The sequence below is a fragment of the Castor canadensis genome, chromosome 13 (genome assembly GCF_047511655.1).
Source record: "Castor canadensis chromosome 13, mCasCan1.hap1v2, whole genome shotgun sequence".
NCBI classification, from domain to species: Eukaryota; Metazoa; Chordata; class Mammalia; order Rodentia; family Castoridae; genus Castor; species Castor canadensis.
In genome coordinates, this window is record NC_133398.1 from 85,845,443 (window position 1) to 85,871,768 (window position 26,326).

Here is a 26,326-nt window from a genome sequence, read left to right on the forward strand (position 1 = left end):
ACGATTTTTGCAGTCCCTTGTTCAAGGCAGCTCAGTGAAGTATGTTTCCAAGTCGTCGAAAGGGGAACCCATGGACTGGACTCATGGTTTAGGGAGTGGCCCCTGATTGGGGTTTTTTTGGCACATGTTTCAAATTGCTTATAAATGTTGCTGACTAGGCTGGTGAGGCAGTGAACATAGAAATGTTGGCTCAGCAGCTGCTCAAGGGCTGACACTTCCCCATATGAGAGTCCTGATGAGCATATTTTTTTACAAAGGTGGGGGCTAGTGCCTCTGGCATCACTATTTGCCCATCTGCAAGCTGATACCATCCCCCTTTGCAATATTTTTCTTCCTCTTGAGTAAACCACTCACATCCATGACTGGAGTAATTGGAACACATTCTGTCAGTGGGCTTGGGAGGAGTGCAGCAGTTACAGCCGCAGGCTGGGCAGGTGGAGCCCAAAGAGCTGCTGCACGAGCTCTTCCTGATCTGCTCTCTGATTTCCCTGCCACTGGAGTCTTGCCCTTCTGATGCCCTGGACAATGCATAACTGTGATCTTTTGGGGGCCCATACTGCCTCCAGGAGCTCAAGAATCTCTGACCCATACTTTATATCTTTTTCTCTGGAGTAATGAGTCCTCTTTCTTTATATATAGCCCCATGTACGTAAAAAGTGGTGAAAGTGTATTTAGAGTCTGTGTATATTTTAACAGTCTTCTCAGCTGCTAATTGGAGGGCACATGTCAGTACAATGAGTTCAGCTTTTTTGCTCTGACATGCTTGGAGTCAGTGCCTGAGCTTCCAGGACTGAGTCCAGAGATACCGTTGCATAACCAGCAGATCTTGTTCCTTCTTTAAGGAAGCTGCTACCATCTGTGAACAGCTCAAGGTCAGGCTTAGCTAGGGGCTGGTCGCAGAGGTCAGGGAAGCTTGAGAAGACGTCATTAATCACCTCAACACAGTCATGGTCTAGAGGCCCTGCAGCCAACAGGAAGAGGGCTGCAGGGTTTTAAGTCCGGACAACTTCTAGTTTCATTTGCGGATTTTCACAGAGCATACTCTAGTATTTGACTATCCTGGTATTTGTCAGCCAATATTGTCCCTTGTATTCCATTAAGGTCACAACAGAATGTGGGAACTGGACAGTGATTTCCCCCTCCCAGTGTTAGCATTTCTGTCTCTGATACTAGCAAGGCTGTGGCTGCGAGAAGGCAGAGGGCTATCCCTTTCACTGAATCTAACTGCTTGGGGAGACAAGCCACCATCCAGTGCCCTTAGCCCAGGTATTGGGTCAGGACTCCAGTTGCCATGCCACTTCTCTCATGCACATAGAGGAAGAAAGGCTTTCTCACATCTTGGAGTCCCAGAGCAGGGGCACTGACTAATGCATGAAAAGCTTGTTGTTATTCCGATTAGGGGCTCCTTTCTGCCCCTCTTTGTGGCTTCATACAAAGGCTTTGCTAGCAATGAGAAAGTAGGTATCCAAATTCACAGATCCCAGCCAGTCCCAAGAACTCACAGATCTGTCTTCTTGTAGTTGGAGTCAGGAATGAGCAGATAGCTTGTTTTCTTTTTGCATTGAGGTTCCACTGGCCTTGGGAGATGTGAAACCCCAAATATTTAACTTGGTCTTGGCAGATCTGAGCCTTCTTTTGAAATACTTGTATCCAGCTTCCCATAAGAGATGGAATAAGAGCTCTGTCCCTTTAAGACAGTCCTGGTGGTTAACTGCTGCAAGGAGGAGGTCATCCACATATTGTTGGAGAGTGCAGCCAGCTTCCTCTGCTGGGTATGCCTGCAAATCTGATGCCAGGGATGTTCCAAAGATGGTTGAGGAGTTTTTGAAGATCTGTGGGAGATGAGTCTAGGTTAACTGCTGTTGCCCCTCTGAGTGGGGATCTTCCCATTGGAAGGCAAATATGGGTTGGCTCACAGGTACCAACCTAATGCAGAAGAATGCATCTTTCAAATCCAAACATGAAAAGTAGGTTGCTTCTGCTGGTATCAAGTCCAGCAAAGTGTATGGGTTTGGAACCACTGGTGCAGAGTCACTGCTGCTTCATTGACTGCCCAGAGATCTTGCACAGGGCAGTAATCATTGGTGCCTGGCTTCTGAACTGGCAGCAAGGGAGTGTTCCAGGTAGACTGACAAGGTTTCAGGATTCCATAGTTTAAGAATCTCTGGAGGTGATGAGATATCCCTTCTCGTGCCCTCATCGGGATTGGGTATTGTCTCACTCTTACTAGGGTGACTCCTGGCTTTATCTCTATTACCACTGGAGGGACGTTGATGGCTAGCCCCAGAGGATTGTCTTCTGCCCATACTCCCAGGACCTTAAAGGGCATTTCTGGCTCCTGTATGACAGTCTCTACTGAATGTAATCTCCATGCCTCTTCCCAGGGAGGGTTGAGGGCTAAGACCCTAGGGGGCCTTAAGCCAAAGCTCAAAGCTGCTTGTTCATCCTCCTGAAAACTGATTTGGGCCTGCAATTTGCTTAGCAGATCTTGGCCCATCAGTGCCACTGGACATTCTGGTATATAGAGAAAGTCATGAGTCATGAGAAGCCTTCCCAAAATACATTTTTGGGGCTAGAGAAATGGGCAGGAGGTCTGAGTCCCCATAGCCCCCACAATTGTCTGGTGTCTTTTTGAAATTGGTGCCACCCATTGGGTCACCACCGAAGGCTCAGCACCAGTGTCCATCATGAAATCTACAGGTTGGCCCCTACTGACATAAGGACCTTGGACTCTTGGGGGTTGAGGAGGAAAGAGGCCAGTTGGCCCTAATCATTGGCCTGTTCAATGCCTGTGGGCCCTATAAAATCCTCTTTCTTTTTTGTCTTTCTGCACTTGGGCTGGAGCTGTGGGCACTCCCTTCTCCAGTGTCCCTCTGGGTGACAGAAGGCACATTGATTCTTCTTTAGGGACTCTGATCCCTGGGGCCATGTTTGTGGGGAGTTTCCTAGGGGCACCTCTTTGCCTCTTCCTCAGCCTCTACCCCGACTGGAATTGTGCCCTCCCCATCTGTTCAATGCCATTGCCAGGAGATCTTCCTTCTTCTTCATTTTCCATTCTGCCTTCTTTTGGGCTTCCTGGTCTCAGTTGACAAACATCTTAGTTGCCACTTTCAGGAGCTGGATGCATTCATGCCTGCAAATTCTTCTAATTTTTTAACTTTCTTCTAATGTCCCCCAGGGCTTGCCCCACAAAGACGGCATTGATCATTCCCTGATTTTCAGGGGTCTCAGGATTGAAAGGAGAATATAGATGGTGTGCTTCACATAGTCTCTCATAGAACTGTGCTTGGCTCTCATCAGACTTCTGTAAGAGCTCTGAGACTTTGTTCATGTTTATGGCTTTTCTTACCCCTTCTCTTAGCTCTAACATCAGAACGTCTGTATGTAAATTGTCTCAGCCTTCTGCTTCATTTGGGTCCCATGTAGGTTTGGCTTCTGGAAAAATTGGGCATAGGCTCACACATCATTTGTCCCATTGGCATGAACCTCAAACCAATGAAAGGCTGCCTGGACAACTCGTTTCTGTTCCTCCATGCTGAGGAGCATTTGGCTAGAGTCCTGCCAGGTTGGTTTGTGAGTTTGGATGATGAAATGAATCAAGTCAGCCATGGCCTGTGGCTTCTCAGTGTATGAGGGAGTATGATTTTTCCAGTTTAGGAGGTCCATGGGGGTGAAGGGCTGATAAACGAACAAGGGCCTACCTTCCTGCAGCTCACCATTTGGATTATACCACATGGGCCCTCTGGTCTCCCTGAGGGGCATCTGAAATGCTACCTGAGCTGTCGAGTGGGTTTTTGGGCAAGCTCCAGAGTGTGCAGGGGAACTGGTTGTAATTCCTGATGAGGGAGGAGAAGAGGGGTTGCCTGGGTCCTTAGGTTCTGAATCTGTTGTGGGATCCACCGGAGGCAGGAGCAGCCAAGGCACAGGTGAATAAACTGGGGCATATGGTGGTGGGAACAGTTCAGGTTTGGCCTGCAGCACTGGGGGAGGAGCCTTTTCACTCTTTTCCTTTCTTTTAATAATCCCAGTATTGATAAGTACAAGTTGTACTTGTCAGCATAATCTTACAATTGTCTTCAAAGCATTTCTTAAGTCAAGGAAGAGAATGACCTGCCAATATCTGCCATATGTCTATGTAGGGGAACTGGTTGGGATGACCTGGTGTCCCTGTCACTACCCAATAGACCCTACGAATGGTTACTTGATCTAGAGATCTCTCAAAAGGCCATCCAACCTTAAAAGACACCCAATCTATTTGACAGAATTTCCAAAATTTCTGGGGTGTGAGCGCCACACTGTAATTACCAGTGTACTCTCTCTTGAAGGTGTCAAGCGTACATTGTAAAGGAGTCTTTTTACTTGGGCTCCCACCCATATTGAGATAAGGTACAAGAGGCTCAGGGAGTTTGGAAATGAGGTATGTGGTCCTCAGTATCCAACACAAAGGGGAGACAGACAACTTTCGCTTCATCCATCCCTAGCCATTCTCCTCAAGGAGACATTTCAGAAGTCTCGTAGCCATAGTGAGTCTGTATAAAGCCCAGACCAGTGCTCCAGGGGGGTCACCCTAGACCAAATGAGAAAGTCTCTGGCTTCTGGAAAAAACTCCACACACCATGTGGTGATCAAAGTCACACTCCTTTTATGCCCTCAGGTGTACTGTACATCAGTACATCACACAGTCATCCAACACTTCTAGTCTAGAAGATATCCCAGCCTCCCTCTGAATAATCAAAAAATTAAAAAAAAAAAAACAGATTCAAGGGTACTGGTGGGTACCTAGGGGTGATCAAGCCCCTCTTCAGTCCTCTCATGGATGGGCCTATTTGGATGGACCTGGGTCCTACCCTCCAAATGGGTGCCACTCCAGAATTTCCTGGTCCCTGAGGTCTCTACCCAGGTTCTGTTCTTGTGTACAGACCTGAGGCCTCAGTATCCATGGGAGGCTTCCCTAGCCATCTGGACTAAGTGTCCAGTGGTACCTTAGCTAGGTTGCATCCCCAGGAGTTGGGCCACAGCCCAACAGCCAATAAGGCAAAAATGCCAACTTTGGTCTTTCCCATTCTCTGCCAGTGCACCAGAAACAAAGTTACTGAGACCACTTTGTTGAGGGAAACAAAGTTACTGAGACTACTTTGCAGGAAGCAGGAATTTTATTATGCTAGTAGACTCAGAGGAGATAAGTTTCAAAGCCTTGAGCCCAGTCAGTATCAGGAGATGGGTTCTATACCCCCGGGAGAGTCACACAACCAGGGTTTTTTTTGCAGTATATGGGGTTTTTGCAGAATATGGGTCAATTACAGGAAAACAAGTTGGTTATGGAATTTGCCACCCCTCACCCCCTTATAGAATGTGGGTACAGTTATAGGGAACCTTGCAGGACTAGCTGGGAGCATGCAATATTGCAGAGCTAGCAGAAAGCTGCTTGCAGGCACAGTGTGGGGAAACCAAGGTAAATTCCAAACATACAGTAAATCGCAGAAAAATGGCCAAGATGGCTCTAACAGGTTGTCCTGATGTCAAGTAAAGGGTTGAAGAATACCCTAAATACCTGAACACCTTCAGGTATGCAGCTGCTTGGAGGGTGACAGTGAGCTTTACTGTGTGCTGTTGTGCTTCACCCAAACAGCTTTAAGCAGACTAAAAATTGTATCATTGCATATTATTCTTGGGTGCAATTGGTTTATCAGATTTTCTTAAGTCTTAAAATGTACTTGAGTCCCCTGAAAGACCAGTTGAGCTCTTTCCTTTGGCATGAAGAGCTAGTTCTTCCTGGCAGAGCCAGACATGGGAGTCAGAGGGTCTGAGTTGTAATGGTGATTCTGGTAGTTGGAATCCTACTGCTGTTAACCTGACAAAACTTAGCTCTCTCTCTGCCTCAGTAGGATATTGATGATAACTTTTTCCTGGGGTTATTGTGAGAATTAAATGAAAAATACATGTAAATGTTTAAATCATTTCCTAGACTGCATATATAAGGTGTTCAGTAAATGTCTGTTTCAGTTTATAAATGCCTTAGAATAGCCTTTTGTTCCCTCTTAAAGACGTGGATGGTGGTGGAAAAGACTTACCTGATCATAAAAATTTTATTACTTAGTTAATATGAAGCTATCAAGTAAGGAAATATGGAAGTTTTTGCATTTGGAAGAGGATGATAAAATATACAAATAAGAAACTATCATGCCAACTTTCAAAGCTAAACTTCCTATAACAAAGAACTTTGGAGCCCTTGTGATTCTACACACTACAAATTTTTCTTATGTGTCACACATATATATGTAGTCAGGCAGGACCATATAATTTCCCTCCACGTAGTGATTCAGGGATCCAAACTCATTCCACTATGTGGCTTTGCCATATTGAAGATCTTCAGTTGAGCCATGAGGGTAAGGATGAGAGAAGAAAAAGTAAGAGAGAGAGAGGGGAACAAAATATGAGCTGAGCATCTTGTAAAGGATTTTAGGGGCCAACAATGAAAGTGGTAACCACACACCATTTCTTCTCCCATCCCATTTCCCAGAACTGGTCACATGGCTACAACCTAGCTGCCCATCAGGAGGTTTGGGAAACCAAATATCCCTGAGTTCCCTGAAATATGAAAGAGAGAGGAGGATCGGGGCAGTTCTGCTGCAACAGTTAATCATGTGAAGTATTTTCTACAAGTGGTGGACATTTTCTGTAATTAATCTATTTACATACTTCACTGTAAACTATTCTTGACATGCTGTGTAATGGCAGGACCAGCAAATGACTCAAGAGAATTTAGAGAATTTGTTCTCATTTTAGAAAGTGAGTTTCCTCATTGCAGAAAGTGAAGGAATCCATTAATACATTCTGAACATTTCACTGTGCAGGTGGGCCAGTAAACCAGTACTGGTGGGGGCAGTTTCTTAATGGTTAATCTTGACAGTCAGGTTCCTGATGCAAGCAACTTTTCAGGTTTGCATCCTTTCAATCATCAGTAAGTGACAAAGGCAAAGAAGGTAATGATCCTGTTGTGCATTAAAACTACATGGGACAGTCTCAGAGAAGAGATTTCTTTTCTACTGCTCTTCTAATAAATGTGGATCACTTTTGCAACTAGCATTTTTCCTCATTTTTGATGGGAGGGATGCTGGTAGCTTTGTGTCTTAAATCACTAAATAAAGTGACTTACTCCTATAGGCTTATTAATATTTGACCTGAGCAGATCCTTTGAATCATGATTAGCCTGTGCACAGATCAAGCAGTTTTCTTAGAAGAGAAAACCCAGAAACTTTATAGCCTCACGGACACATTTGGGGCCATGCTTAACTAACTTTCAGAGTTAGTATGTTCTTCATGTTTTGTAGTGTTTCAGAGTTCTATGGATTGACTTTGAATCCCATCTCTACTGGCAAAGTTCAGATGTTTAACACAGGTGGAAAGCTTTATGATGTTTTGGTGGATCATGGGTTTCCAGCATGAGACTGAGGTTGGATCCCTGTTCAACTTAATCACTATGTGACCTTGGGCACTATGTGTTGCCTAGACAGTTGTGGTGCTAATACCACAGATTGGTGGTTTAACAACAGAAATGTATTTTCTCATTATTTTGGAGGCTAGAAGTCTGATATCAAGGTACCAGTGGGTTGGCTTTTTTGGAGTTCTTGCTCCTTGGTTTGTAGATGGCCTTCTTCCCCTGTGCCCCCATGGGGTCTTCACCCTGTATATGCCTGTGTTCAAATCTCTTTTTAAAAATAAGATCACAAGTAAAATAATATCAAAATTCACCCTAGTGACTTCATTTTAACTCAATTCACTCTTTAAAGACCCTATCTCCAAATACAGTTACTTTCTGAAGTATTGGGGGGTGGGAGACCCGATTCAGCTCATTATAAGCACTTAGCCCCGGCCGATCTGCAAAACAAGTTAATAAAGAGTACTTCCTAGGGTTGTTGTGAGAAGAGAGGTTGTACACAAATTGCTTAGCATAATACCTAGAACTGAATAGAACTTTCTTCCTTCCCTCCCTCCCTCCTTCCTTTTCTCTCTCTCCTTTCTTCCCTCCTTCCTTCCTTTCTTCCTTTCCTCCCTCCTTCATTCCTTCCCTCCTGCCTTCATTCCCTCCTTCCCTCCCACTTTTCCCTCCTTCCTTCCCACCCTACTTTTTACTCTCCTTCCCTCCTTCCTTTCCTTTCCCTTCCTTCCTTCCTTCCTTCCTTCCTTCCTTCCTTCCTTCCTTCCTTCCTTCCTTCCTTCCTTCCTTCCTTCCTTCCCTCCCTCTCTCCTTCCCTACCTTCCCTCCCTCCCTCTCTTCCTTCCTTCCTCTTTCTTTCTCTCATTTTTGAGATGGAGTCTTGTCTTGTATTCTGGCTTCAAATTTTCTGTGTATCCCAGGCTGGGCTTGAATTCACTCCTCCTGCCTCAACCATCCCGGCACTCTGGTGGTTGAGGCAGAAGGATATATATAATCCCAGCACTCTGGATATAGACATGTACCACCACACATGACTAGGTATATCTAACCTGACTTATTATATCTAACTGTGTCATCTATTGGAGTTGGGATGTTACTCTATGCATACCTATTCAATTACTGAGGCCTTGTGTTATCATAGTCTTTCTTGTTTCTTCATAATATTGCAACAGGTTGCCTTCAACAAAATGACAGGGTAAAAACCAGGGAAATGTGGATGGGTATGAGTTTTGTGCTGAGTATTTCTTTGTGGTCTTCTGTGGCTGTGACTTTGGTGTCATTAAGTGGTATAGATAGCTGTGGAAAGCTGTCAGATGTCATTATTCCTTTAGTGGCCTGCCCAGTGGCTTTTCCAGAAAAAGACACACATCTGAGAAGAGCAACCTGTCCATGTCAGGGGCAGGAGACTAGTGGCATTTTGCAATGTTAGGGGTGTAACTATAAAATCATAGCTGCAATTGCTCAGAAAATAAGAATGAGAATTGAAAAATCAGGATCACATTAAATTTAAAAACTTTTGCACAGCAAAAGAATAATCACCAGAACCAAAAAAATAAAACAACAAAACCCCACATAGAATGGGAGAAAAATATTTGCCAGTTATCATTGGATAAATGATTAATATCTAGAATATACAAAGAGCCCCCCCAAAAGCCCGGAAGAACAAAAACCCAGTTAATAAATGGGCAAATGAACTGAACAGACAGTTTTCTGAAGAATTACAAATGGCTAATAAATACATGAAGAATGTTCAACAGCCTTAGTCATAAAGGAAATGCAAATCAAAACATCATTGAAATTCCATCTCACTCCAGGCAGAATGGCAATCATCAAAAAAATAAATAAATAAACAATAACAAATGCTGGGAAGGAGGTGGTGATAAAGGAATCCTTGTATACTCTTGGTGGGAATGTAAATGAGTGCAGCCACTATGGAAGTCAGAATGGAGGTTCCTTAAAAACCTAAAGATAGAACAACTGTATGATCCTTCTTTACCATTTCTGTCCACAGGATCCTGCTGCACACTCCTGCATATGTTCAAATACATGGAAGTCAACATACAGTCATGATACCGTGTGTATAACAGCACTATTCACAATAGCCAAAATAAGGAAACAGCCTAGGTGCCCTTAACCAAATGAATGGGTAGAGAAAATGTGGTATATATATACAATGGAGTATTACTCAGCTATAAAGTGAATGAAATTATGTCATTTGAAGGAAAATGAATGAAACTAGAGTTCATCATGTTAAGCAAAATAAACCAGACTGAGAAAGACAAATACCACATATTCTCTTTCCTATGCAGAATCTAGTCTTTAAAAATTAATAACAAGTTTCCCCAGAGTGGCTCAAAGGGTATAATGCCTGCCTAGAAAATGAGAGGCCTTGAGTTTCAACCTCAGTTCCACACATACAAAAAAAAAAAAAAATCCAACTAAAAATGAATAAAAGGAATGAAAAACTGACTCTGTTTGGGGAGGGAATCAGTAGAGGAGGGAGGGTAAAAGAGCTTAATGTGGCCAAAGTACATAGGCAATAAGAATTACTTCCAGGATGTAATAATGCCATATGTACAAAACTAGAAATATAAGTAATATAGACTGCTTTCTAAGTTTAAGGTAGAATATAAAAGGGTGAGTTGGGGAAGCCCAAATATTTGAAAAGTCCATAAAATAAAGCAATATTGTGAATAAAGCAAAATTTTATTTGGAAAAAAATAGCCAATCACTGGAGGTGATTTATAAGTAAAGCAGTGTGTGAAAGTGTCCAGCTTTCCTGTGATTTTAAAAAAAATTTTTATTGTTTATTACTCATAGTGCATACAAGGCTTGGGTCATTTCTCCCCCTTGCCCCCACCCCCTCCATTACCACTCACTCCACCCCCTCCCTCTCCCCCCCACCCCCTCAATACCCAGCAGAAACTATTTTGCCCTTATCTCTAATTTTGTTGAAGAGAGAATATAAGCAATAATAGGAAGGAACAAGTGTTTTTGCTGATTGAGATAAGGATAGCTATACAGGGAGTTGACTCACATTAGTTTCCTGTGCGTGTGTGTTACCTTCTAGGTTAATTCTTTTTAATCTAATCTTTTCTGTAGTTCCTGGTCCCTTTTCCTATTGGCCTCAGTTGCTTTTAAGGTATCTGCTTTTAGTTTCTCTGCGTTAAGGGCAACAAATGCTAGCTAATTTTTTAGGTGTCTTACCTATCCTCACCCCTCCCTTGTGTGCTCTCGCTTTTATCATGTGCTCAAAGTCCAATCCCCTTGTTGTGTTTGCCCTTGATCTAATGTCCGCATATGAGGGAGAACATACAATTTTTGGTCTTTTGGGCCAGGCCAATCTCACTCAGAATGATGTTCTCCAATTCCATCCATTTACCAACGAATGATAACATTTTGATATTCTTCATGGCTGCATAGAATTCCATTGTGTATAGATACCACATTTTCTTAATCCATTCGTCAGTGGTGGGGCATCTTAGCTGTTTCCATAACTTGGCTATTGTGAATAGTGCCGCAATAAACATGGGTGTGCAGGTGCCTCTGGAGTAACCTGTGTCACAGTCTTTTGGGTATATCCCCAAGAGTGGTATTGCTGGATCAAATGGTAGATCAATGTTTAGCTTTTTAAGTAGCCTCCAAATTTTTTTCCAGAGTGGTTGTACTAGTTTACATTCCCACCAACAGTGTAAGAGGGTTCCTTTTTCCCCGCATCCTCGCCAACACCTGTTGTTCGTGGTGTTGCTAATGATGGCTATTTTAACAGGGGTGAGGTGGAATCTTAGTGTGGTTTTAATTTGCATTTCCTTTATTGCTAGAGATGGTGAGCATCATTTTTTCATGTGTTTTTTGGCCATTTGAATTTCTTCTTTTGAGAAAGTTCTATTTAGTTCACATGCCCATTTCTTTATTGGTTCATTAGTTTTGGGAGAATTTAGTTTTTTAAGTTCCCTATATATTCTGGTTATCAGTCCTTTGTCTGATGTATAGCTGGCAAATATTTTCTCCCACTCTGTGGTTGTTCTCTTCAGTTTAGAGACCATTTCTTTTGTTGAGCAGAAGCTGTTTAGTTTTATGAGGTCCCATTTATCTATGCTATCTCTTAGTTGCTGTGCTGCTGGGGTTTCATTGAGAAAGTTCTTACCTATACCTACTAACTCCAGAGTAGTTCCTACTCTTTCCTGTATCAACTTTAGAGTTTTTGGTCTGATATTAAGATCCTTGATCCATTTTGAGTTAATATTGGTATAGGGTGATATACATGGATCTAGTTTCAGTTTTTTGCAGACTGCTAACCAGTTTTCCCAGCAGTTTTTGTTGAAGAGGCTGCTATTTCTCCATTGTATATTTTTAGCTCCTTTGTCAAAGACAAGTTGGTTATAGTTGTGTGGCTTCATATCTGGGTCCTCTATTCTGTTCCACTGGTCTTCATGTCTGTTTTTGTGCCAGTACCATGCTGTTTTTATAGTTATTGCTTTGTAATATAGTTTGAAGTAGGTATTGTGATACCTCCAGCATTGTTCTTTTGACTGAGTATTGCCTTGGGTATTCGTGGCCTCTTGTGTTTCCATATAAATTTCACAGTGGATTTTTCAATCTCTTTAATGAATGTCATTGGCATTTTGATGGGAATTTTAACTGTCCCTCACATGGTGAAATTGACACAGTTTTTTCATTCTGGTATTTTACCAGTTTAGGCCTAAGGTATTGATTTGAAAAGTATTTCAAATCCCCAGAATGTAAAAGATCAGCTGGTGTAAAATTTCTTTGCTTCAAAAGTGCTGCTACTGTCACAAACACGGTTTGTGTTAGCAACAGCAAGCCTGGCTTTATCCTAGGGTCGGGGAAGGAAGGTTGGATTGCATGGTCTCTGAGGTACCCTATCAAATGAGGTCAATATGTAGCTCATCCACGGAGAGAAGCTTTGAACGTGGTGGGGAATAGACTGGCTGTTAAGTCTGCACAGAGCCATAGCGTCCATCTGGAGTGGGTGGGTTAAGCAGGCTTCATTAACGAGACTGGATGGACTCATTACTCATCCTCAATTCCACCTAGGGACTCAGCTTCTACGTTGGGAGGCCAGGTTACCACTTGCCTTGCCATCTAGCTCCTTTATCTCTAAGAGACCATTTACTGAATGTTTTGATGGTAATGAATGAGAAGACTAGTGACTCTGGGCTCCCACTTAGCTTCAGAGTTGGGACCGGTTGCTGCAAAGATGGAAAGAATGATTACAGGGTTGGAACTGCAGCCTCATCCCTGCCTTTGGGGAGGACAGAGGAACAAAAGACTGAGTTAAGTTTCTCATAGTAATGCAGTGCAGACTCCTTGGAACTCCACACAGTGGGTTTATAGAGCTTCTGGGTGGGCGAATACATGGAGGTGCTGGCAAAGCCAGGCCTGTGGACAGAGAGGACATGGAAGCTCTATGCACCCCTTCCCCAATACCTTCCTATGCATCCCTTCCATTTGACTGTTACTGACTTGTTTCCTTTATAATAAACCCTTAAATGTAAGTAAAGTGTTTTCCTGAGTTCTGTGAGCCATTTTAGTGAAATATTAAACTTTAGGAGGGGTCATGGGGACCTCTGATTTGTAGCTATCTCATTTGAAATACAGGTGACAACCTGGGACTGATGATCTATCTGAAGTAGGGATAGATTTTTTGGGTCTGAGACTTCAGCCTGTGGGGTCTGTGTCAACTCCAGGTGGTTAGTGTGAGAGTTAAGTCAAATTGTTGGACACCCAGTTGGTGTCTGGAGAATTGTAGAATTGATCAGTATGAGGAAAACCTCCACATTTGGTACCAGAAGCAATATGAGTAAAAATAGTGCAAATGCATAAGTGTGAATTTACATGAAATAATTTTAACTGAACACAAAATAATGGGTATAGCAAAGACTAGTACATGTCTTATTAGGGTTTAGTGAAACATGCAATTAGGAATGAGTTTCATGTTACCTAACTTTTCTATAAATTTATTTAACTTTCTATTTTCAAAAAACCTAAGAAACAAAACAAAACAGAGAAAAAAAGTAGTAGCAAAATAAAAAAGGATCCTTCATTATAAGTTCCTTCCTGTGCATTTCCACTGTCCTTTTATATCTCCATCTTGTCACCAGAATCAGTTAGGTGAGCAGCGTTTCATTTAGCAGAGCAAGAAAACAAAGCAGGAAACAAAGCGCATCCGATTAGGCTGGTGACTGGACACCTGAGGATCTCCCAAGTCCTGTGTATGAGGCTATTTGTAAGGCTCAGTCAATTTAAGGGAATTGAACTTTCCTCTAGGTAAGCAAGTTTTTATGTTCTGTACCTGTGATTTGATCACCAAGCATGGAGACAGTGAGTCTGTGGTGATGTTCCTAGTTAAAGGGTTTTTATGACATGGAGGTATATTTTTTTTCTTTTTGGAGGTACTGGGGTTTGAACTCAGGGGCTCCTACTTTCTAGGCAGGCGCTCTCCTACTTGAGCCATGCTCCCAGTCCTTTCTGCTTCAGTTATTTTTCAGGTAGAGTCTTATGTCATTTTCCCAGGGTCTGTCTCAGACCATGCTCCTCCTACCAATAGCCTCCCACATAGCTGAAAATACAGGAATATTCTACCACACTTGTTTATTGTATGAGATGGGGATCCTTGCAACTTTTTGCATGGACTGGTCTTAGACTGAGATTCTTCTGTTCTCCACCTTCCAAGTAGCTGAAATTACCAAACCCAATGTTCTTGTGACTTTCATTGGCACTCTCTTGGATAAATGTCAAACAACCTCAAGTTTTTGGTACATCTCTCATCTTGGCAAGGTCAAAGTAAGTATCTCTATCATATATTCCACATACTTGAGAAAAAAATGTGTACATTCTTTATTTGCAATATTAAATTGTGAAGACTTATGAAGCCTCCTCCAATTGTATTTTATGTTTGGGAATTAATAAATTCAAGATTCCTAAACACCAAATCTCCTCAGTTGACATATGTGATATATGTTTGAGGATCTGCCAGGTGCTTTCCTTCAGAAGATATTTATTTAAGACAGAAAAGCTCATCATTAGGAGATATTTATTCTCACTTAATGTGATCTTTTAATGTGGTCTGATGACTTTCACCAGATGTTTTTTCTTGGAGCAAATCATTATGAAAGGCGAAAAGCATGGTTAACTGGCATATCTTAGTGTGTGTGTGTGTGTGTGTGTGTGTGTGTAAATGTGCGTGTATGTGTATGTTTGTGTGTGTGCATGCGTGTGCATGTGTGTGTACATTGTGTGTATGTGTGTATGTGTGCATGCATGTGTATATGTCTCTTTGTATGCCTGTGTGTATGTGTGTACATGTGTGTATATGTGTATGTGTGTGTGCGTGTTTGTGTGTGCATATGTGTGCATATGTGCGTGTTTGTGCATATGTGTGTGTGTGCTTGTGTATCTATGTGTGTTTGTATGTGTGTGTATGTGATGCGTATGTGTGCTTGTGTTTGTGTGTGCATTTGTGCGTGTGTACACGCGCGTGTGTGTGTGCGTGTGTGCACGCGCGTGTGTGTATGCGCGTATGTGTGTGTTTGTGGCTATCTGTGTTTGTATGTATGTGCATGTGTATGTGTGCTTGTGTTTGCGTTTGTGTGTTTGCGCGCGTGTGTATACGTGTGTATATGCATGTGCGTGTGAGTGTGTGTGTGCATTGTGTGTGTGTGTGTGTGTGCGTGAGGAGAGCCTTGGGGTGATGGGAGACTGCAAGTGACATGGAAATGCAATATGTGTCTTAGCTCCTGACTTTTAGTTCACTTTGCATCTGTTTTTTCATGCTTTGGTTCTCATGGCTCAGTGTCTTATTTAGACTGCCTCATTCTAATGTGGACAAAAAGAGTAATGGAGGGGGTTAAACTGATTTTAGCACAATATATTTACAGATAAAATACCAAGACAAAATCCTGCTGAATGATGTTAAGGGGAGGGTGAATATGGTTGATGTATTTTTTACACATGTATGAATATGGAACACTGAAACCAGTCGACATCATTTAAGAAGGGGACGGGGGAAAGAAGGAGACTAATGAAGGGGAAGAATCAAACCCATTGTACACATAAATGGAAACATCACAACAAAACCCCCGAGCAACTATTGTATACTTTTAAAAACGTTAAAAAATAAATAAAAACAACTTAAAACTATTGAAAAAGTGCAATAGGCTCTCTGATTGTTATCTTCCCTTCATTCTAGATCATTCTACTGCTGTTTTCATCACTCCAGGTTTCTTTAGTTATGCTTCCCTGTTGCAAAATTCCCTGTTGCTTCAAACTTGCTTACTTTTTCATTGATTTTTAATTTAATTTTTTTGTAGAAAAGAACAAGTTAGTATGCTGTATCAAAACATCAACCTTGTGGAGCCAAGACTAATCCAGCCATATGAACATGTGATTAAGAACTTTATCCGTGAGATCAAACTTCAAAGCTCAGAGATGGAAAACTTGGCCATTGCAGTGAAGAGGTATTGAAGTTCTCCCTTTCTAAATGGGACATGCGCCCTTTAACTTGCTTTCTGACCTGGGTGGCAAAACTGCATGATCAGATTATGATACAGCTGGACTTCCTGAGCCTCAGGAGTGTAGGAATGTAATCTCAGGAATCTAACCTGAGCCAGCAGGGTAAGTTGTGTCAGGCAATACTTTATAGACTCTTCCAGCAATCTCGTAGCAGATCATCACAACACTATTGCAGCAGCTGTTCAGGACCAGTAACTCCATGTGAACAATCCAGATTTATCTTGCATTCAGCCACGTGCAGCATATAGGACATTTCTAGAAAGGCAGGCAGGACTCCATTTGAAACCTAGCTGTGTCACTTAGAGGTATGAGACCTTGCAGGCAGATTACCCTCTCTCCCTGAGTCTCAGTCCCCAGGTACGTGAAGTAAGGATGAATATTCACCCTCGGGGTATTGAGACTCCCTAGACGGCATCATGGGTGGAGCCCCTCCTCCGTGCCTGCTGCATGGTGGGTGCTCAGCATTGCTACTTCCCTCTCTCTAGCCCTCCTCACCTGAGCCTCACCCTGAACCGAAAGCCCAAGTACTGCTGAAACTCTTACTATAACACAGACAGCTCATGGAAACTAGAGCTGGCCTACATAGCATATCGTCTTAATTTTAATAGCCTTCCACTGCAAAAGAATAATTTTTTTTGTGGCAGTGGGGTTGAACTCAGAGCTTTATGCTTGGTAGGCAGGCGCTCTTACTGCTTGAGCAACTCTGTCAGCTCAAGAAGAGTTTATATGTGTACAGTCCACACATTAGCCCCTTCCCTCCACAGAAGGACACACTCCTTTATCACACACTGGGAAAGAGGGCATTTTATTTGTCACAGTTCTTGAATGTTCTGCCCCAGAAGTGCTTCCTGCTACCATGTGTCCTGTTAGTAACACCCTCTGGTGTCTGCCTTGAACTTGTAAACACAGTCCCTTTGACAGGATACTGCCCTGCCTGTGTGGGAGCAGGTGACATGTCTTCAGCTCCTCTATGTCCTTACTCTTCCTCTCTAAATGACACTGGAACTACATGGCTGGGCCTATGGAATAACAGACGGGAATTACAATGCAGAAGAGAAAATGTTTCACAATTATGATACTGAATAAAACTGTTCTTCTAGTCCCGGGGATTTTGTTATGAACACTTTAAAATGTCTCAGACTCTGTTCTTTGCCCTCAGATTTGCTTTCTAGGAGTCTTCCAAGAGGGTGCCCTCGGAACTCCAAATTCAGTAGAGCATTCTGGAGAGTGAAAAAGCCTGGAGTTGGACTCCTTTGAGACATGACAGGCAGACACACATTGATTCTTCAGAATGTCCCCTGAGTGTCTATTAAACAGACAAGCACATAGGTACATGCACAGGTACACATATACAGATTCACACAGAGATGTGTGCCATACATGCATGCCCTCCAGGAATAGAATCATGTAAACACACACACACACACACACACACACACACACACACACGCACACTAACTATTCAGAATTGAGAAAGGCAGAGGACATTCAGGAGAAATCCAAAGTATTTGGGGTTGGATATGTAGAAGGAATAGCTGGAAAAAATGATCATAACAAACACAGAAAAGATATGATTTCACTATTTATAGTCCCAGATTTGACCAAAAATAAAAGAAAAGTTGTGATGGAGATATGTAACTTCTAGATTTCAAATAGCAGGTATTTCATAACAGAAACTAACTTTCCATACTTGGTTAACATAAACTTGGGCCAGCTATGTGGTGAGAAGGAAGTAAACAGGAAGAGAAAATGGTAATGTTCAGAGTTGTATGTAGAAGTTGAACTAATACACAACAAATTATGTTGTGAGAGAGTAAATTAGTCAAAAGCTAGATAGGGTAATATAGCAGAGGCCCATCAAACTACAAGCTGGGAGGTCTTCTACTTAAGCCCTTCCTCTGTCTTTATTTTTCATGGTATGTTGTCATTGGCCCAAGTCAACTGACTCTAATTTCATGGTGGCTGCTTTCAGGTTGCTCACAATCTAGTTGGTAGGCAAGGCATAAAAATGTGAGAAGCTAAATTATAGGACATGTAGCTCAATGAGAACAAAAAAATTATTTTTTAAGGTTTAATTTGCAACTTTAACTATTATAAGGTGACAGACATTCATATACAAGACAGTTGCTAGTAAAATAATCCCTATTTTACCCCAATGCTAGAATAATCCCAATGCTAGAATCACTCTCACTGAAATTCTTCTAACTTTTTGTAAAATCAGTGTACCTTGTCTGCATAGAGATCTGATTTATTAATTGCATTAATGAAAGAAACAGAAGTTTTTCTAAAAGACAACCTTATCCACATAATAGAACTTTGGGGGACAGAGTTAAAACAATTGCTGGAATCTCATTTTCCCTTCTAACTAGCATACAGGGTTGTGAGGTTTACATAATAGAATTTTGAGATTGTGTCTAACCATCTTTTTGACATAGTATGCTTTTGTTTCTCCAGGTTTGTAACTCAGTCTTGGTAGCAAAAAGGATTTTCAGAATTTATTGAGAATCTTCCAGTGATTTTATATTTTAGCTGTTCTTTGCCACAATCCAGTTTTAATATCATTTAATCTATTTCATTTGTTTAATGTCTAGTTTTAATGTCATTTTACACTCATATGGTCAAATTGCCAATCTTTTTTTATTATGTGAAAGGAATGGGGAACATTATTTAGAATGCTGTGTTTTTCCTCATCTACAAAACATAGGGCTAGAAATGGGTGAGCTTGAGTTTCTCTTCATGTTTACAGTCCAAGCATACAGTGAAACTGTTTGCCTCTTGTTGAATTCCAGAGCCCAGGACAAGGCAGCCCTGCAATTGAGTGAAATGGAGGAAGAAATGGATCAGAGAATTCAGGCAGCAGAACACAAAACCCGGAAAGATGTGAGTTTCTGGGATTGGCATTCATGCAGCTAACCATTGTGGAGCACCTCTTAGGAAAGAGTGCTGAACTGTCCTCTCAGTGTCAGGCTGAGGGACAGCAAGCTTAAGCTCCCATGAGACTCTGAGAGAAGGGAGTGTTGGCTTTTTGGAAGTGGGGTCAGGAGAGACAGAAATTGTGGTAGAGTAAATAAATAAAGCAGGTAAGTTCAGACAGTGACAAGTACAGTGAAGGAGCAGTGTGTATGATAAACAGTGACTGGGAAAGATTCAGATGAAATTGGGAGGTTAGGTCCCTCTTTGATGGGGTGACAGGAGAGCTCAGGAAATGGAGGATCCAGCCTGCAGTAGAGAAGCTGGCTGGGGAAAAAGACAAAAGAATAAAAAGAAAGAAATCAAGATATAGAGTGTGTGGTGCACCCTTGGAATCTCAGCACTCAGTAGGCTGAGGCAGTAGGATCACTAGTTTAAGGCTTCTGGGCTACATAGCAAGACTGTGTGTCAAAAAAAAGAAACAAACAAACAAAAAGTCCCAACCAAACCATCAACCAAAAAAAAAAAATGAGAGTTAGGTAAAGGGAGGGAAGAGAGAGAGAGAGAGAGAGAGAGAGAGAGAGAGAGAGAGAGAGAGAGATGGTTTGGCTTCTACATACTCATCTCCTTGCCCATGTGCACTGCCACCTTTAGATCTGGATTGCAGTAGTGACATTAACATTCTGTCTTCCAACCTTGGTGTATCATAGTGGAATGTAAATTACTGTATTTTATTTTATTACAATTATTACAGGAGCTCTTCTTTTGGCAGTATGTGGGTTTGAATTTAGGGCTTCAGGCATGCTAGGCAGGTGCTCTACCACTCAAACCACTCCACCAGCCCTTCGTTAATGTTGGTTATTTTCAAGTCATGGTCTCATGAACCATTTGTCCAAGCTGTCCTCAAACTGTGATCCTCCTGATCTCTGCCTCCTGAGTAGCTAATGTTACAGGAGTGAGCCATTGATGTCCAGCATTACAGGAATTCTTTAAAGTTGAAAGTTGAATGCTAGCTACCTTTAGTGATTTGGGTTGAAAACATAGTTACCTTTCTTCATTATAAAATAATATTTGGGCAATTAATGTTTACTGAAAGCAGAAAATATATGTATCTCTTTGAGTAGTTATTATTAGGTTAAAAATCCCATTTCCATGTGTTCATTTGCCGCTTGATGAAGAAAGACAGCAAAAGGGCAAGTGGTCTGGGCATTGCCATCCCACAGACATTAGTTTGGTCCTAACTCTGCCCTTCCTAGATCAGGTGACAGTGGAAAAGTGACCTCACCTCTGAGACTGTGGTGTTGCATCTTTAAATAGACTAATTCTATCTGCTGGCTTCAATGAGGGTTAAGCATAATAGTATATATGAAGTGCTGGGCACCGTGCCCAAGATGTGGTGGGCACACCATGGCTGCTGCTCCTTCTGTTCAGCTCTTTTCTGTGGTTCAGTGTCCTCTTAGGTCCTTTCAGATTCATTGCCCTAAATGGCTATACTACATTTGTACCTGTAGATCTTTTTGTTGTCCTACTGTTAATAACCAGCTTAATAACTCTTTGGATGTCATATTTCAGAGTAAATGACTCAGGGTTCATGGCCCATGACATTTTCCTTATTGTAGTGTAGAAACAGTAAAATGACTTCTTCTTTTTTCTCTCCATTGTATTTAATACGCAAACCCATTCATTCATCAAACACTTAGCATTTCTTCATTAAACAGTTGTCATTCATTCACTACTTATTCATTCATCACTTATCCATTCGTCAAGCACTTAACAGTTACATGTGTTCCTTTGTCAAATGTCACTGCTTCTTCCATTGCCTATCCAATTAGCTGTGGGTAATGGAGGTGTTACCATGGCTCCCACCTCTTTTAACGTTGTGTTTGGTTAATTATAACATCTTCCTTGGCTTCCTGGCTTCAATCTAGGGGTGAAAAACCCTCGGCATCCACAGCTTCATTTCTGTATCCACAATGATGGCACATGCCATCAGTCGGTTGTCCCATGCATGTGACCCCTGAAACCTCAGCATGCCAGTCTAGACAGGCCCTCCCTGCCTGCTGAGCAGCTCTGGCACTGGGAGGAAACCTATTTGCCAGTGCTTCCTTGCTCCCACCTTGCTCCTTGTGATCACAGTGTCTCTGGAATGACATGTCCTGCTCACTGAAGACTTTCCTTAACTTTCCTGCAGTCATGGCCCCTCTTCATTCCCCAGGGTCTTCACCCCACTTGCTGGCTGGCCCAGTGATACCACTGCTCATGGCTCTGCTTCTACCACAGCTCTTTTCTTTGTCTTGGTGATTGCCGCCATTACGAGCTCCCTTCTACTTTCCTAAATCCTTGCAAAGTTCAGAGACAGTCTCCACCTTGCCCTTGGTTCCCTCCTCTAAGTCTCTAGCCACAGTCACTCTTCCTGACCTTGAGTCAGAACATAGAGTACATATGGCATTGTTTCAGTTAGTTTTGATTTATTGTCACAGGTTTATTGAGGTTATAAGGGCATGCAATAAACTGCACATATTTGAAGTGTAGAAAATGTTAACTTTGAAATCTGTATACACCATGTTCTCAAGCAAAGTCATGGATGCTGCCATCCACCACAGTTTTCTCATGTCCCTTTGTTATGCATTCCTGTCCCCTTCCTTGCCCCTTTTTGCCAAACAACCACTGTTCTATCTTTGTCACTACAGATTAAAGGTTCTAGAATTACACATAAATGGAATCTTACAGTTTGTGCTTTCTCTTTTCTGGCTTCTTTTACTCAACATAATTATTTTGAGACTTATACATGCATGAATTCATTTTTATAGCTGAGTAACATTCCATTGTGTGGATATACCACGTTTGCTTATCCATTCGTCTCTTGAGGGACAATTGAGCTATTTCCAGTTTGGAGTTATTGCAAATTAAGGTGCTATGGTTATTCATGTGCAAGAATCTGAGTAGGCATATACGTTTATTTCTCTTGAGTGAATTCCTAGAGAGGAATAGCTTGATCATCTGTGTAAGTCTGTGCTTATTTTTACAAACCCTGTCAGTTGTACATTGTGTGGCAGAGGAGAGAGTTCTGTCCTTCAGTTCTAGTAGTGTGTAGAGGAACCTGAGTGTGGTTTCATTGCATTTCTCTAGCAGATAATCATGTTGAAGATTTCTTCATGTGCTTATTTGCCATGTGTGTTTCTTCTGGGGTGTAGTTTATGTTAAAGTTCACTCTGCTAACTTTAAAATTAGGTTGTTTTCTTATTACTGAGTTTTGGGAATTCTTTATATATTCTGAATGTAAGTCCCTTATTAGATACCTGATCTAAATATGTTTTCACCCAAATTGTGACTTGTCTTTTTACCCTACTAACAGTCTTTGGAATAGTAGAAAATTTTAATTCTGATGAAGTCTAAATTTAAAATTTTTCTTTCATGGATCATGCTTTTGGTGTTTTATTTGAAAATATTTGACTAAGTCAAGGTTCCAAGAATTTTCCCTATTTTTACTCTGATAAGTTTTACGGTTTTCCATTTTCCACTCAGGATCCATTTTGTATATGGTGCAAGGTATGGCTCCAAGTTGTTTTATTATTATTATTATTATTATTATTATTATTATCTATGGGTATCCAATTGTTCTAACACCATTTGTTGAAAAGATTATCTATTATTGCCAGGTGCAGTGTCCCACTCCTGTAATCTTAGCTACTCAGGAAGCAGAGATCAGGAGGATCATGGTTTGATGCCAGCCCAGGGGGGTAGTTTGCAAGACTCTGTCTCCAAAATACCCAATGCAAAATGGCTGGTGGAGTGGCTCAAGCAGTAAAGCGCTTGCCTAGCAAGTGTGAGGCCCTGAATTCAAACCCCAGTACCACCAAAAAAAAAGACTATCCATTTTTCACTGAATTACCTTTTTTGTTCAAAAATCAGTCTAATTTATTTTTGTGGGTTTATATCTAGGTTCTGTGTTCTGTTCTGTGTATTGGTTTGCCAGTATTGCATTGTCCTGATGACTTGAAGTCAAGTGGCACTCATTTTTCATCTTACTGTTTTTCAAAGTTGTTTTAACTATTTTAGGTTGTTTAATTTTCATGGAATTAGCTTGTGATTTTCTTTAAGAAAAAGCCTGCTGAGGGTTTGATTCTACTTTGTTGCAGCTGATGGTCAATGCAGGAGTTCTGCTGATCAACAAGCCTGAGTAATCTCTCCATTTGTTCTCACAACACTGTTTTATTGTATTCAGTGCACAGGTCTTACATATCATTTACAAATCTGTTTCTAAGTTTATCATATTTTGATGCTCCTGAAAATATGTTTAAAATTTTTATCTGATGGTTTCTTCTTGAAATATATAGAAACATATCTGATTTGTGTATATTGGTCCTGTGTTCTGTAGCATTGTTTGTAGTGCTTTATAGTCAGTAGCTTTTGGTAGATTCCATCAGATTTTTTTAGATTGATAATAATGTAGTCTGTGAATAAATACAGTTTTATTTCTCTTCTAAGCTAGATGGTGCTTTTAATTTTTCTTGCCTTATTGGCCTTACTAGAAGAATAAAAGTGGAGAGTAGTCACCCTGTATATTCAGGCTTTCAACATTAGGTATGATGTTAACACGTGTCATTCATAATGCCCTTTATCAAATTGAGGAGTTTCACTTTTGTTACCAGATTGCTGTGAATTATTGTTATTGCTGTTGTTCTAGTCAGGAAAGGATGTTGATGTTTTTCGTGTACTTTCGCTATGTCTACTGAAATGATCATGTGTTTCTTTAGGATATTAATGCAGCAAATTCACTGATTGATTTTTGTATGTCAGCACAACCTTGAACTCTTGAGATCCATCACAATTGTTTATATTATTCTTATAAGTTTTTAATTCAGTTTATTAGATTTTATTTATCATATTTGCATCTGTATTCATAGGAGATACTTGTTTGTAGCTTTAATGTCTTTGTTTGATTTTGGTATCAGGCTAATGCTGGTCTTCACAGAATAAGTTGGAAATTGTTCACTCCATTTCAGTTTGCTAAAAGCTTGTGAAGACTTTATCTGAACCACCACATTTTCTCCCCCATATTATTGTAACAACCTCCTGTCCTATGTCCTAGCATCTACTTGTTGTAGACTAGAAATGAAGTAAACTTCCCTTACCTCAGTAAGGAAAGTAAAAGTCTTCTATACTTGTGAATTTCAATCCCAGAACTGTTGCACACCTAAAACCACCTGGTCTTCTACCATCCCTCCTCACTCTCCCTGGGTAGGAGAATTGATGCTTAGGTTGACACAAAATGCTTTTCACCTATGGGGTTTTGAAGGATGTTTATTTTAAGAGGCTGAACCTATTTAAATTAACAGTTGTCTTTTCTTCCTTTCTATCAGGAAAAACGCAAAGCTGAGGAAGCCCTGAGTGACCTCAGGCGTCAGTATGAAACAGAAGTAGGAGACCTGCATGTGACAATTAAAAAACTAAAAAAGGTATTTATGTAATAGTTAGACTTATAGCAACAGCCTCAGTTTTTCAATAGTCCAAGCTATTGATAACTAAAAACATTTGGAATCATTAAAGTGAAGACAGAATCAGATTTCAGAGTCAAATGAACACCTTGGGAAGATTTTTGTTTTTTTTTAAAGGACCATTGAGTTATTTCCAGGATCACCTGTCTTTTGCATAGTCTAATAAATATTTCTTACCTCTTCAGCAGTTGTTCATCAAACCCCAGTTTGTTTTCATAGTCTTTGCGGATCAAGTGCCCGCAAGTCACCTTGTCCAGTGAAACATCTGCTTCATGACAGTGCAGCATTATCTTTCTTCATCAAGAATTGCTATATCTATCCCCCTAGCTTACTGCAAGGCATGTGGCAGTTATTCAATGAATATCTATTAAATGAAATGAATAGTTCTCTTATAAGTAGAATGTTCCAGATCTAAGGGACACCTGATCAGCAAGAGGTAAGAAAAATCTTGTTGAAATATGAACAAAGGCATGATCAAGTTTAGGCTTTTTCTCTACTTTATTCTAATGAGCAGGGTCCATTCCATTCAGTGGTGTGCTGGTAGGTGTTAACACATGGCTCTGGAGTGGAGCAGAAGGAGAAGGGAGAGATTTGTAGAATTTGCTGATTTTCATGTTGGAAATACTTGCACCATTACTGATTTCAAGCTGTTAAGTTGATGTCATGAGATAATGTTGAATTGAAGCAGATTCTCACCTGCTGGTACAGGCTAACTCCAGCAAACGGTTTTCCATAAGTAATGAAAATAAGTAAAACAGATAACCAAAAAACCTCTGGGATGGTTAAAAATTCTCCCCTGTAGTCTTCTGGAAAATTATCATCTGTGTCTATCTTATATCTGATTTTCAAAAGTCCTCAGAGCTTTGCACTCTGCTTGTATTACAGAATTAATGTGCCAATCTCCTATTCATGCCAGAGCCATACAGTCTTCATTTACTTTGAATCTTTAGGCTAAGAGAATGTGTGCAAGAAAGTATACCCTAACACAGTGCATAAAAATACTCAAACAGTGAGAGATATGAGACTCGAGTCCTCATTGAGACTGTACTAGTTTCTTTCTGTAACACACGAGACAATATGCTTCTTCTTGCTGATCCTTAGTTTCTTACCTATAAAATGTTAATAATGAACCATCTTGCCTTACTGTAATAACTGATATTTTACTGACTACAATTTATTAAGCTGCTTTTCACATAACTTAAAAAATCTAATAGTAAACCTTTTTCTGAGGAAGGCAAATTATCCTTTTACAAATGAGGACTGAGTTCTATAAAGAGCTTGATAAGTGATAAATGATAGAATTGTCTTACTACACATTTTATGCATTCTCACTTATACAGATTTCTGCCCACCTGGTGTGGTTGTTATATGAAACAGTGAGATGATTTATGTGAGAGTGTGTCAAAGGCTGTAATAAAAACATAGGAAAGTTTGCAAATTTATTATGATTTTTATTAACTTGCCTGTGACTCTAAGAAACTCATTTTCTCCATAATTGTTCTTCTCTGAAGTCAGAATGCATTTTAAAGTCAATGGATTTCCTCAGTCACAGGCATCCACATGGCAGTTATGACATAGCTGTGTAAAAACCTGCCACTGATACCATTTGGCAAGAAGAAAACAAATCCCTAGTCACTATACTTAGACTTGAAATGTGGGGTACATTTTAAACCATATGTAAACACTGCACAAATCCCAGGTTCCAAGATGTATGCTCTTTGTGGGAAAGTCATTTATTTTCTCCATGTTATAGATGTTTCTCAACCAGTGTAGACTGTTAACACTAATGAATCAGCCAGCCAGCAAGCATAGCTCATGTATGCACTCACTAATTGTGTATGTCTGTAGCTTTGCCTGATGCTGAGATAATGATTTCATTCATTCACTAAGCATCTCTTGAACTCACCGTGAAGAAAACATGGGTGAGCCTGACACTAACTCTGCT

The 26,326-nt window shown here is 40.9% G+C and overlaps 1 protein-coding gene across 2 annotated transcripts in view; it reads left to right on the top strand.

The window, feature by feature from the left end:
- Positions 1-26,326, top strand: part of Rasef (RAS and EF-hand domain containing) — an 80,866-nt gene that overhangs the window by 26,834 nt on the left and 27,706 nt on the right. For both annotated transcript variants that reach the window (XM_074052161.1, XM_020153516.2), the window contains exons 2-4: positions 15,772-15,918; positions 18,763-18,853; positions 24,247-24,342. In XM_074052161.1, the coding sequence (XP_073908262.1) occupies positions 15,772-15,918; positions 18,763-18,853; positions 24,247-24,342 (334 nt within the window). The remainder of the gene's footprint in view (positions 1-15,771; positions 15,919-18,762; positions 18,854-24,246; positions 24,343-26,326) is intronic.